This window comes from Vidua chalybeata, chromosome 8 (assembly GCF_026979565.1).
Source record: "Vidua chalybeata isolate OUT-0048 chromosome 8, bVidCha1 merged haplotype, whole genome shotgun sequence".
NCBI classification, from domain to species: domain Eukaryota; kingdom Metazoa; phylum Chordata; class Aves; order Passeriformes; family Viduidae; genus Vidua; species Vidua chalybeata.
In genome coordinates, this window is record NC_071537.1 from 32,567,144 (window position 1) to 32,580,902 (window position 13,759).

Here is a 13,759-nt window from a genome sequence, read left to right on the forward strand (position 1 = left end):
TTGAACCTTAAACCCCCACAAACTGTTAATAATACTGAGTACCCTGACATTTGACTCTACAGTAAAATACAAGAGATAACACACAGACAAAAAAAAAAGAAAAAAGAAGAAAAGTGGGGAGATAGGATTTATGGCTGAAGGAAACATGACAGAAAAGAAACAGAAAAGAACAAATTCTAATTTAAAGTACACCAAATAAGAATGTCTCTCATTGCCTATAAACACACACGGATCAGCAGCACACACACTACCACTGGCAGAAGACTGATGGAGGATTAAAAAATACAAAGCCAAACCCCTTAAAATCAGTACTGATGTCAACCCCAGTTCAGGCCAGCAAACCACCTGAAAATCCCACGTAGGATTCACAACTCCACAGTTTTTTGAATACTTTCAAGAAATGAAAGCCAAACTTTTTCCCAAACTGCTCCCGAGGAACTGTCAAACCCCTTCCCCGTGGGATTACTGAAGCATTCTACCACCTCCTAAGGGTTTATAAAAAAAAATAAAAAAAAAAAAGAACTGATGTGTTATATTTATTTTCCAAACACCTGCTGGTGTTTCAGTGCCTGAAGCAGCAAACACAGCGTCGTGACTGTCACCAACAGGCAGGGGAGAGCTGGGAAAATCACACAGAGCCCTGAACCAAGGGGCAAAAACTTGGAGGAGTGAAGTTTAAAAAGCCTGCCATAACCATGACCCCTCCCAGGATTTTAAGCAGCACAAAAGTTGAGACTGGATGCCTTCCTGGAAGCATTCTGACAGCACCACAGATATGTCATTTATTAGTTATATATAGTATATATAAATATATATATATATATTTATATATTAATTATATAAATATAATAATATTATATATTATATATATGATAATTGTATAATTATTATATTATGGCATATATAATTATTATATAAGATAAAGTATAGATGATATAATTCTATAATATAATATATATTACATATAATAACATATTATAAATAATGCATATTATGTAATTATATAATATTTATATATTATGGTTAATCACTATGTAATATATAGTATATAGTATATGATATAGAATATATAGTATATAATATATAATATAAATAATATACTATATAATATCTATTCTGTTCTATATATTTTTATATTATAATAGATAACATATGTGTAATATTATATATATATATATTATATAATATAGATATAAAAATATATTAAAATAATAACATAATTATTCACCTCCTTCCAAGTGTGCAGATGCTAACAGGGCCAGGATCCTGCAGCGCCAGCACAAGCCAAACAGACTTACATGACATCTAAAGGTGTCATTTACTATCTGATGCCTTACAAAATGCCTGCAAATAACTTCACAGTATCTTGTAGAAAGGGAACAAGAAGAAATGTCAGCATTTAATTCTTAGAATGAGTGTCCAAAGCCAGGCGGGGCAGGGCTTGGAGAAACCTGGGATAGAGGAAGATGCCCCTGCCCATGGAATGAGATGAGCTTTAAGATCCCTCTCAAACTATTCTAAGACAGTCTGCACATAAACCCCAATTTTGAGGCAAATTTCCTTGTTTCAGTAAGAATTATGCAGCGTTTTCTTCCAACTAGAAAACTAAGCTTTTGCTAAATTCTCTCTTAGGGAAAATGATGCATCTTTTCCATGGAGTTGGGCACAAACCCTAGCTGTAGTTCAGCCATTTGAAAGCAAGTGGTAATTTCAAAGTTAGTATTTTTTCCCTGCTTTTAAGTTGGGAAAATAATAATTCCCATCAGAAAATGTGAATGCTGGTTTTGCAAGCAGCATGGCTTAAATCAGAATATATGGAAAGGTTTCCCATCAGTGTTCCTAAACACATCTTTCTACTGTGCCAGAGAGAAATGGACATGGAAACAGACAGCAAATCTATTTCTTTTGTGCTTTACAAGCCCAGCCATCACCTTGTTGTTCTGCAGTCACTCAACAAACAGCCTGTGCGACACTGAAACCACTTGCTGCCTGCACACGGTTCACTGAATAAAATTTATTTTCCTGGATTTCCATAGGCATCCAGCCCACTCTCCCTAAAGTATAAATCCAGTGGGAAGGCAGCAGTAAATCCTTCTTTATGGAGAGGTGCACACCCATCCTCTGTGCCTTTGCAGAGTCTCACCACTCAGCCACATCTTGGCAGAGCTGTATTTTTAATAGATGACACTGGGAATAGAACTGGAGGCTCCTGGTGCATCAGGACTGACTCTGGAAAGCCTGATCTGCATGTCCCTCGTTCTGTGGAATAAATCAAGTGAAGAGACAGCTTTAATCCATTTCAGTAAGGCAGCAGGTTCTTTAAACTTTAAATAATTTGTGGCAGCAGACCATTGCTACAACAGGAGGTGCTTCATCAGCTAAGTCAATAAAGGTGACCAATCACACCTTCATTCCTCACCCAGCCTATCCCATTTCCTAAATTACACCAGCCCTTGAACAGAGTTTGCTTCTCTTTTTTTAAACAGTTACAGTGCTTTGAGCATCTCTGACAAGGTGGGTAGAGGAGGGAATTAAAACCTAAGGAGCAGCAAGGCAATCAGTAGTAAACTCAGGCTTCCAAGGCAGCACAGGTAAATCCAAAACCATCTGTAACATCTCACCTGATGGCTCAGGAAATAATTTTTGATTTCTACAAAAGGTGTCTGATGGTGAGTTATTCCTAAGGCTTCTTTTATCCAAGAGCACACCAACATTCCTGGAAATTATGAGTGTGGAAAACTGACAGCAGGCTCCATGCAAAATTTATGTTTGACTCAATGGAGCCAAAACCTCATTAGGTTTAAAATTAGTCGTTTTTTTCTCCCTGCTCTAATCCAGATGTGGATTGCAAAAATAACTGAAGAGTTCACAGACGTGTCCGTGGGAGGTAAAGATAATCTTTGTAAAAAATGGTCTCGATTACAGTGATGGGAGTGGCCCATCACTTAATTTATTAAAAAATCCTCTAGAAATCCACAAAACCCCATCCAATCCAGAGGCACTGCCTAAGCTATGAGAATACATTTAAAAAACATTGTCCAGTGAAGGCTTTTGTCTGCCTACTCGATTGCAGCACTGAAAAATAAATAAATCCCAAAGCAAGCAATTAAATGTAAAGACTTCTTGCAAACCTGCAGCAGACTTTTCAAGGGTTTTCAGCTCCGTAAAAGCCATAGTTTGAGTGGCAGATTTCACATCAAAAAGAAGGCTGTAAAGGCCACATCAGCATGTGGTCACCTTTGCACATTTCTGTCTCTCAAGTGTGCCCAGAAGGTCTGGTAACAGGAAAGGAGGGAGAGCTTTTTCAAAAAAAAAAAAAACAAAAACAAAAAAAAAACAAAAAAAAAAAAAAAAAAAAAAAAAAAACAAACCTGAGTGAAAAACTTCAAACAAAAAAAAATATTTTACTCAATGGGAGAGGTGACACATAACATTGTCACTGTTTCCCAAAACCAACCATCAAAACCATTTTAGGTTCAGTATCTGAAAATTCAAGGCTGGTAAAAATGCCCTAACTGGACCTTCTGAAGAATGAGATCTTATAGCACATCCCAGCTTCCTACAAAACAGAAACCAGCAGCTCATTAAACACATGTCCCACAAGACACAAATAGAGAAGTTTCAGAATTGCTCAGTTTGGTCTCATTTTTTTGGCAAGGAACTTCCCCTCCCCCCACCCCCCTTTTTAGGCTCATGGCAAAAAGCAGCTTTGGAAAGATTTCTCCCTCTAAAAGTAACCCCTGGTGAGAACCAAAGACTGGGAAAAACTGAGAGGTATCTGTGTTTATTGCTGGGATAAACAAACTTCGGAGCATTTATTTGTTCTGTTCCAAGTATGTCCTGTGTTCAAATGCCATCACCTTTATTATCCAGAAAATAAAATCCCACTTTGTGCACGTGGCTGATCCGAAGTGTCTGTGGTCCTGTTCTCTATTTTGGGTACTGCAATGACACAAAAGAGCTAAAAAAGCATCAGATAAAGTCTGTGACCAAGTGCCCTGGTGCTGAAGGACCCTGCCAAACTGGCCCAGGCTGCAGTGGCAGCAAGAGAAGCATGTCCAGGTTTAAGGAATTACAAACAGCCACATCAGGCAGACTTGAAAGTGTCAGCACATGAAAGCAGCGCTGCCTTACACGTCAGAAATAACTTTTTTTCCCAACCAGCTCAGCTAAATCAGCACAATCTGCTGCCAGTTTAATGTGCAGGTGCTCTAAAATCCCTCCTGGGACTGCACAGGAAACCTGAGCTTAGGACTCAAACCACAGAATCACCAGCATCCAGAGGGCTCAACCACTCTCCCAGCCCCTGAGCTGCTCCCCTGCCCTTGCTGGAAGAGCAGGATGTGCCAGCAAGTCTGTGGGCCACATGGTGAACTGAGGATCACACCACTCAGGCTGCTAAAAATAACTCCCCCACCCTTTTTTGGGGGAGAAAGGGAGGGGGGAGCGTGTCTGTGGTCCCACAGACAGCTGTGCTGCTGCAGCTGGAGGTGGGGCAGGAGTGGAGCAGGCACTGCTGCAGGAAATGCTTTTGCCACGTCTCCAGGCACTGAAAGGTGATGCTGTGACAGAGCAGGACTCACCTCCTCTGCAGGGTGACTTTTTAAGAGCTTGCCAAAGGATGGGCAGCTCTGGAGGGGGAACCAAGCCTGAAGACAAGAAGCTGCATACTTTGTTCTTCCAGCAAATTGCATCTAGTTTGTTTTCCTTCAGTTTTACCCTGACATCTGTCAAATAAGAGTTTCAGCTCTCTACCCAAGGCAGGCAGCCTCACCTGACAACACCAAAATGTGAAGTAGCCCTTTATCTGATATAGATTAGATTTCACTCTCCTTTCCAGGCCTCCTCTGGTGCTCACACACATGGGGTTCCCAGATGGAGAGGGTCACTGCCATCAGCCTATTTGACAGGTTTCCAATGTGCTCAATAACTGCAGAATAAGCCCATTATAAGCAGTGTAGATATTAAAAAAAAACACCTAAAAACAGACTAGGTTTCCAATGTGCTCAATAACTGCAGAATAAGCCCATTATAAGCAGTGTAGATATTAAAAAACCACCTAAAAACAGACCAAGCCAAACACACACTGAAGAATACACATGGCCTGCTTTGATTTTTTTTTTTTCTCCTGATGTGCAGCTCAGGCAGCCTTTATTTTTAAAACTGCTCCCTCAGAGAGGCTATACCTGAGCTGCAGCAGGCAGTGAGTACAGAGGAGCTCTGCTCTGCTTTGGAGGCTGACAAAGAGGTTCTGGTGGCAGCTGCTCCTCCCCAGACACTCCCCTGCTCCCCAGATGTGCAGGGGAACCTTCCCCTTCCTGCCTCCCTCCTGCCTGTCAGACCATTCCAAGAGCAAATCCACATCCTCGACAAAAACGACAAAAACAACCTCCCAAAAAACAAAACAAAACCACCACGGAGATGATCTGAGGGGTGGAGCAGCTCTGCTGGGAGAGCTGGGATTGTTCAGCCTGGAGAGGAGAAGCTTTGGGGTGACCAAATTGTGGCCTTGCAGCGCTTGGAGGAGCCAAGAAAAAAGATGGAGACTCGTTACAAGGGCCTGGACAAGGGGGAATGGCTTCAAACTGGAAGGAAGTAGGGTTAGACAGGATGTTGGGAAGGAATTGTGCCCTGGGAGGGTGGGCAGGCCCTGGCACAGTCAGAGAAGCTGTGGCTGCCCCTGGAGGTGCCCAAGGCCAGGTTGGAAGGGGCTTGGAGCAGCCTGGGATAGTGGAAGGCGTCCCTGCCCAGGCCAGGGGGTGACACGATGGTTTTTAAGGTCCTTCCAACCCAAACCATTGCATGGCAGAAATCTCTATCTCCCCGCTGGACTGGTGAGATCTCCTCTCAGGAGGGTCCAAAACGCTGCTGGGCAAGGTTTGGGGCAGAGCTGGCAGCAGCAGTGGGACACAGGGACTGGCAGCCTGGCCCTGCATCCAAGCAGGGAGCAGCTCACCCCAAGTGCCCAGGGGTGAATCCTGCCACAAAAACCCAGCAGGGCAGGAGGGTTTCCTGCACAGGGATGGATGCTCCACATCCTGCTGCAGCCCCAACAATGTCTTTGACACTGCCATGCCAGGGCATCACCCAAATTCACCACAGACCCTTCCCCTGCCACAGCCTCAGGCAGCACTGGGGGGCTCTCCAGCCACATGAGGGACAGCTTTTAAAAGGAGCACAACCAAGAACTCCTCCAAATATGTTTCAAAAAAAGCCCAAATATTTCCACATTGCGGCCTCAGCTCCCTGATAAGCAACTAACAAATCAGTGTACATGTTTACACTGGACATTTCAGATCTGTTAGGTAATGAGAGCTCCAAGCTGGATAAGCCCTGCTTAGATTGCTTGGAACTGGAACCACAGAATTCCGAATTTATCGTCGTGCTATCCAAAAATAAACACATTCACTCAGCAAGGACTTGTGACTCGTGAAAAATTATCAGAGTTGTGCTTTCCTAACTCACATTATAAAACCCTCCCACGCAAATACAGCCCTATTTCACTTGTATCTTCTCATCAGCTTGTATTATTTAAAACATGTGGGACATTCACACAGATGGAAAAAAAAAAATAGGTCAGGCTCGAAACAAAAGCCAAGCCATCCTGTTTTATTAGCAGCTTAAACATGCAGAACTGTAATTTGAAATTCCAAGGAAAGCAACATAATGAAAACATTCTGAACACACTAATTAAAAAAAAAAAAACTACTGCAAATCGCTGCAACCTTAAATTGCCATGTTGCCAAATGCCTTAAACTAAAAACCAGAGCTGATAAGAAGGCTTCTCCAACTGATCTGAAAATGCACGGAAAGAACTACATTGCTCAGTGATCATATGGAATCTGGGCTATAAATCTAGGATTCTTCTAACATCAGCAGCCTGTGTAACAGTCCAGCACCTTTGAAATACTGTTGGACAATGAACAATTTGCAAAATCTTGTCCTTTCATTTGCCAAGATCCTACTTTCAAATAAATTTATTCCTTTCCTTGAAATGACATAACAAACCTCAGGAACATTTATTCATTTCCCTTTTATCTTCTGCACAACCCCAATATTTACTACCAGAATACTTAAAGCCCAAATCAGTGCAGTGAATTTAATTTAGTTATTCAAGCTGAATGTCCCAAACATCATTTGATTGCTGCCACCTATTGTTGTTCCAAACATGTTGCAAGGAGTTAACCCTTTATCCAGCAACTACTGGAAGTCATGCTGGACGTAATTCTGGCTCTGCTGCTGCTGCTAAATATGCAACTAAATATGCAACTACATAATTAGCATCTATTTGGGTGTGGTAATTGTAGAAAGAATGAGTCAAGGTTGAAAATTAAAGCGAATTTTATATATCTATACACACACTGTTTTTTACATTATTTATTTTATATCTATTTTTTAAAAATTAGGAGTGTTTACACACTAGCTTCTCCATTCATCTACGACTTGGCTTTTCTCTCATTCATTTCTCACACAGCCCATATAAAATGGTAATTTTAGGTTGCCAAAGGCCACTTAATTCTGTCTCCTCCTAAACACACACGGCTCCACAATGACATCATGTTCAGGCTCATCTAAGAGGTGAAAGGACACAAAAACTATCTAGTCTAGTTTAGTCTGCTGAGTTTAAGTATTAAAACAGCAACTTTGTCACTGAATGTGGAATTTGAGAGGTTGTTTCAAAATATTAATTTTCCGAATATCATGTAAACAAGTGAAAATTGTTTTCAAAACACACGTGGGGGGCAAAAGACCTCCTCCCTCAACCAGGAAAATGGTGAATTCCAGAGGGGTAAAATCCCACCTCTGGCAAGTCATTTAACTCTCCAAGTCAAGCTCTTTTACACACAAATGTCAAAGGCTAATTCCAGCCCTCACTAATGGATCAAAGCATCCCCTACCCCACCCAGCTGTTCCTTTGCTCCATATCCTCTCCTGTAGCCTTTATCCACACATGAATGCCAGCACTACCTCACCACAACCCATCTAAAAATTCATCCGGCTTTCACCTGGGAGCCAAATGAACCCAGCAGTGGCTCAAGAGGGTCCTGGCACAGGTCCCAGCCAAGCACTTCAACCCCTGGCAAAACTGCCCCAAAAAGGGAGCAGCCTCAGCTGGGGCAAGAGAAAGGAGACCACGGGGGATGTGGCAGGAACCCATAAATGCCCCTGCTGAAGAAGCAAAAGCAGGGATGTGACACCAGAGCAGCAGCAACAGCCAGAACTCGTTCCTTTAATACCTCTCAACCCAAAACACAACAGCCACTGGGATTAACACTGCCCAGGCACATCTTTCATTTAGCTCCAGAGTCCTTCTTCTATACAATAAGGACCTTCCAGACCAGCAGGGAATATTCCCAAATCCTGTCCCCTTCCCTTTAAGCCGCTCGCCCGCCCTGGCGGAGTGGCCACACGTGACCCTTTGCTGGCCACACAGGAGGAAGCCCTCCCCTTCCTCCAGCTCTGCACATCTCCTGTTCCATCCCAGGGCAGCAATAGGAGCCCTGTCACCCGCACTGACAGCCAGAGGGAAGCTTCCAACAGGCAGCAGGAACCTCCCCTTCCAGGAGCAGCTGGAATCACTACCGGCAATGCACAAACATGGCTCCTGCTAGAATCGCATTTTTGCCCCTGGGTTTAGGAGACCAGAGCATACAAATGGCTAAAAAGTGGCACTGTGGAGGGGAGAGAACGCCCATTCCTTTCAGCAGCTGTCAGGAAATTGCATCTTAAATCCCAAGTGGGGTGAATCCAGGGAAAGCTCCCTTCTCTGCCAGCAAAACTCGGCACTCTGACACGCAACCAAAACAACGCTGAGGTTTGGACACACAGTGATGCACCCGAGCCTCTGTAAGACAAAACAGAGCTGAAACTGCACCCTGCTCAGGCTCTGAAACACCCTCCTCATCTGCTCTTCCCCTTAGCTCTTAGCCTAGAGTAAGGCTTAGGAGTAAAGATGCCCAAGGCTCCAGTGCCAAGGAGCTCTGGGGCAGGGGGAGTCAGTCCTGCAGCCTGAGATGCAGAATTAACAGCTGGATGGACATCTGGAAGCTGGTCTCCCCCAGGGAACAGGCAGAGAGGGGAAGAGAAACTGGAGGAAGGGGAGGAAAAGACAAAACTTGCTGGATTCCCTCAGATAAAAGTCAATCCTGCACTTACATAGAATATGAAGAGAGGATGTTGTGGGAAGCATCTGACAGCTCCAGCTCTCCCAAGAGCAAGTGAAATGAGCTGTTCACCTTAATTACACCTTCTGAAGGGGAGCTGCCTGCTTTCTGGACAAGAAAGGATTTAATTACCCCAAGAAAAACAATTTGCAAAGACACCAGTGCCAGCTGGGGAAGGCCTTGACATGCAGACTAGCAGAACCTTAGGAAGGCTTTAAAAAAAACACTCCCTCTATTTTTCTTCTCTTCTATTTTTTTATTTCTCATTTTCTATGCTATTTTATATTCTATTTTTATTTCTTTCACTATTAACCAGACCACCAGTTAAGGACAGGAAGGGCCAGACCCACCATTATTTCCCAGGGTAAATGGGAAGCCTCAAAGAACAGCAACTAGCAGAGAAGTCCTGCTCTTACAGAATATTTACCTACTAAGGCACAAAACTTAAAATCAGAGGTTGTAATGAAAATCCTTCTCTTTACAGAAATGCTCGAGACAATTTGTCCAATTCAGTAACTATTTGCAAGCTGCACAAAGACGAGCTCTGATTTAGAAGTCAGCAAAAAAAAATTAAAGGTCAGATTCAAAACTGACTCATCCATTTAGATATTTTAGTGTTACATGTATGGCCTTGCAATTACCCACCTCTTATCATTTTCCAGCCTGTCCTGATGGAATAATTAAGCAGCTCAGACTGCTGAGTGATATTTTTTGCATCACAAGATGCTCAAATACCATTTTTAAATTCGACACCTGCGATCTTGAGGTGTCTTGAACTTACTGTTCACAATGTCACCTTGCAGCTGGAGAATCTGGGGGACAGGCATGGTGAGAATTACCACATCAAACTGTTCCGGGGGCCCAGCTTTCCTGGAGACTTCCCACCTCCCATCCCGCAGGGAGATGTGAGTCACCTGCTGCTCATAGGACACGTCTGCACCTGCGTGGGAAAAGCAGCAGCTAAATACATGTAGCAGGGAATTGCACAGGGAAAATGCAGAGAGAGAGAGTTATTTACAAGGGATGGAAAGTCAGGACAAGGGGGAATGGTTTCCCACTGCCAGAGGGCAGGAATACAGCGAATTATTTACAAGATCAGGCTTTAAAAAATCAGCTGATTAAAAAGAAAAATGAAAATAATTGCACTGAAGGACCAAAGCTTGACCACTCTCACGGCTCAAACTTTTCTAAACAGGGTTAAATTAGTCACTGAACTGTACAGTGGTTGTGCCACATAACACTTCAGGTAGTACTTAGAAAGTTTAAACTCATTTTCCAAAGGACTCTCACAGCAGGCTCACATCCTTTCTCCAAAACACAGGGTGTACCTCACGCCTCCGCCCCCAGTCACACAGCAGATGTTCTATTTGTATAAAGACTTTTATACCTGCAGGGCTTGGAAATTCACACAGCTCACAGACACACTTATCCACCCAAGCACTTCCAGACATACATAAACCAACAAGGAAAAGTAAACATCCTCATTAAGGATTTAAATTCGAAAGAGCATTCAAAGGCACCGCCAAAAACACAGCCATTAAAACCTTTCCCTTCACACAAAGGCATCCAAAGGCATTACCTGACTGTTCTAAATAGTACTTGACAACCGAGGAGATGCCCTGGGGTGCCACGTAATTGCGGGAGCCTTCTCTCACCACCATTCCTTCCACGGGAGCGGTCAGTGGCTTCAGGATGCCGTGAGTGACAAGCTCCTCGTAGAAGCTAGAAAGGAAGAAATACACAGGAAATACAGACGAATACACGGAAATACACGTGAAAACTCGCTCTGTTTCCCACAAAGTTAAGATCAGCCTGACTTTCGAAATTTTAACAGGCTGCACTTCAAGGCAGGTGATGCACAAATGCTGCAATAAAAGAACAAACTACCTTGCTATTGCATTGAGCCTGGCCTGCTACCTGTGATGGAAGTATCAGCGGCTTGGCCCGGAGGCAGAGGAATACACAGCGGTTCCCTAAAGCTCTGAACAGCAGCACGAGCTCCACAGCCACTGCGGAGTGCAGGAATATTCCGGGTGCCTGAAGCGCTCCTGCCTTTTCGCTGCTCTCCACTCAAATTCTGCACTTTACACCTCTGCTCCCTTCCCCAAGGCACAGGTGAGCTACCCCCGCTCCTTTCATCCCAACCCACGCGTTTCCCAGCTTTCACCCCTCCACTCCCGCCCCCAATTCCGCTGGCGGGGCAGCGAGCGAGCGGCTGCGGGGGTTTGGGTGTTGGCAGGGGTTAAAGCACGGCACCTGTGCGAGGACCCCAATAGCGGGGACCCTCCGTGTCCCCACGCCGGGCCACCAAACCCTCCCGACCCCGCGGGATGGGCGGGAGCAGCGGGATGGGGCCGGACCGAAGCGCTGGGGGCGGGATGGGGCGGGTCTCACCTGAGCCGCGGCCCCGCCAGCTCCGGCTCGCAGGTGACGAACTGCGCGCCCAGGTCGGCGCTGCCGCGGTCGGCGCGGGTGGTGCTCATGCGGCCCCCTGCGAGACAGCCGGTCAGAGACCGCCGCGACACGCCACACCACGCGCGCCGCCACACGCGACACTCGCCACACGCCAGGCCCAGGCCCGGGTTTACTCCCCCCCGCCCCCGCCGGACCCACCTGCGCCCCGCGCCTTGTCCCACACGGACACCTGTGCCCGCGGGGCCCCGCGCAGCAGCGCCGCGCTCGCCGCGCCCGTCAGCCCCGCGCCCACCACCAGCACCCGCGCCATGGCCGCCGCACGCCCCCAGAACCGGCACCGGCACCGGCAGCGGCGCCCACACGCCCCCGGCCACGCCCATGGGCACGCCCTGCTATGGGCGGGGCCTCCCGCGCAGTCCCGAATGGAGCCACACCCCTGGGCGGGGCTGTGAAGGCCACGCCCACTGCCCGCAGCCGTGTGCGCGCGCGCGTGGGAACCCGCGGACACACCTGCGCTGGGCACACACCTGGGCACACACCTCTGTACGGACACACCTGTGCTGGGCACACACCTGGGCACACACCTCTGTACGGACACACCTGTGCTGGGCACACACCTCTGTACGGACACACCTGCGCTGGGCACACACCTGGGCACACACCTCTGTACGGACACACCTGCGCTGGGCACACACCTGGGCACACACCTCTGTACGGACACACCTGCGCTGGGCACACACCTGGGCACACACCTCTGTACGGACACACCTGCGCTGGGCACACACCTGGGCACACACCTCTGTACGGGCACACCTGTGCTGGGCACACACCTCTGTACGGACACACCTGCGCTGGGCACACACCTGGGCACACACCTCTGTACGGACACACCTGCGCTGGGCACACACCTGGGCACACACCTCTGTACGGACACACCTGCGCTGGGCACACACCTGGGCACACACCTCTGTACGGACACACCTGTGCTGGGCACACACCTGGGCACACACCTCTGTACGGACACACCTGCGCTGGGCACACACCTGGGCACACACCTCTGTACGGACACACCTGCGCTGGGCACACACCTGGGCACACACCTCTGTACGGACACACCTGCGCTGGGCACACACCTGGGCACACACACCTGTACGTGCAAGCCTGCCTGGTGCACACACCTATACACACACATACACCCCCGTTTCACACACACACCTGTATCACACACACACCTGTGTCACACACACCCGTGTCACACACTCCCGTGTCACACACACACGTGTCACACACACACACCTGTGTTACACACACACCTGTGTCACACACACCTGTGTCACACACACACACCTGTATCACACACACACCTGTATCACACACACCCGTGTCACACACACTCCCGTGTCACACACTCCTGTGTCACACACACACCTGTGTCACACACACACCTGTGTCACACACACACCTGTGTCACACACACCTGTGTCACACACTCCTGTGTCACACACACACGTGTCACACACTCCCGTGTTACACACACCTGTGTCACACACACACGTGTCACACACTCCCGTGTCACACACTCCTGTGTCACACACACACGTGTCACACACTCCCGTGTCACACACACACGTGTCACACACAGCTGTATCACACACACAGCTGTATCACACACACACCCGTGTCACACACTCCCGTGACACACACACCTGTGTCACACACCCCTGTATCACACACACTCCGGTGTCACACACACCCGTGTCACACACACACCTGTGTCACACACACCTGTGTCACACACTCCCGTGTCACACACACCTGTGTCACACACACACCTGTGTCACACACTCCCGTGTCACACACACCTGTGTCACACACACACCTGTGTCACACACACCTGTATCACACACACCCGTGTCACACACACCTGTGTCACACACTCCTGTGTCACACACACACCTGTGTCACACACTCCCGTGTCACACACACCTGTGTCACACACACACATGTGTCACACACACCTGTATCACACACACTCCCGTATCACACACACACCTGTGTCACACACTCCCGTGTCACACACTCCTGCCAGTGGTCCAGAGCTAGGTCTGACCCACCCTTGCCGAGCAGCCTCTGCCGTATCCAGTCGTGCCCAGCTGGAGGTGCTACCCAGCAGGACCTGT

At 47.1% G+C, this 13,759-nt stretch overlaps 1 protein-coding gene across 3 annotated transcripts in view; it reads right to left on the reverse strand.

The window, feature by feature from the left end:
- RNLS (renalase, FAD dependent amine oxidase) overlaps positions 1 to 11,939 on the reverse strand; it is a 51,416-nt gene extending 39,477 nt beyond the window's left edge. Inside the window, exons 1-4 of one of the 3 annotated variants that reach the window (XM_053949439.1) lie at positions 11,778 to 11,931; positions 11,559 to 11,655; positions 10,744 to 10,886; positions 9,946 to 10,104 (exon numbers count right to left, since the gene is read on the reverse strand). In XM_053949439.1, the coding sequence (XP_053805414.1) occupies positions 9,946 to 10,104; positions 10,744 to 10,886; positions 11,559 to 11,655; positions 11,778 to 11,889 (511 nt within the window). In that variant the 5' untranslated portion in view covers positions 11,890 to 11,931. Of the gene's footprint in view, positions 1 to 9,945; positions 10,105 to 10,743; positions 10,887 to 11,558; positions 11,656 to 11,777 lie in introns of all 3 variants that reach the window. The other 2 variants (XM_053949436.1, XM_053949437.1) reach the window with 2 other exon arrangements.
- Positions 11,940 to 13,759: the final 1,820 nt, after the last annotated feature.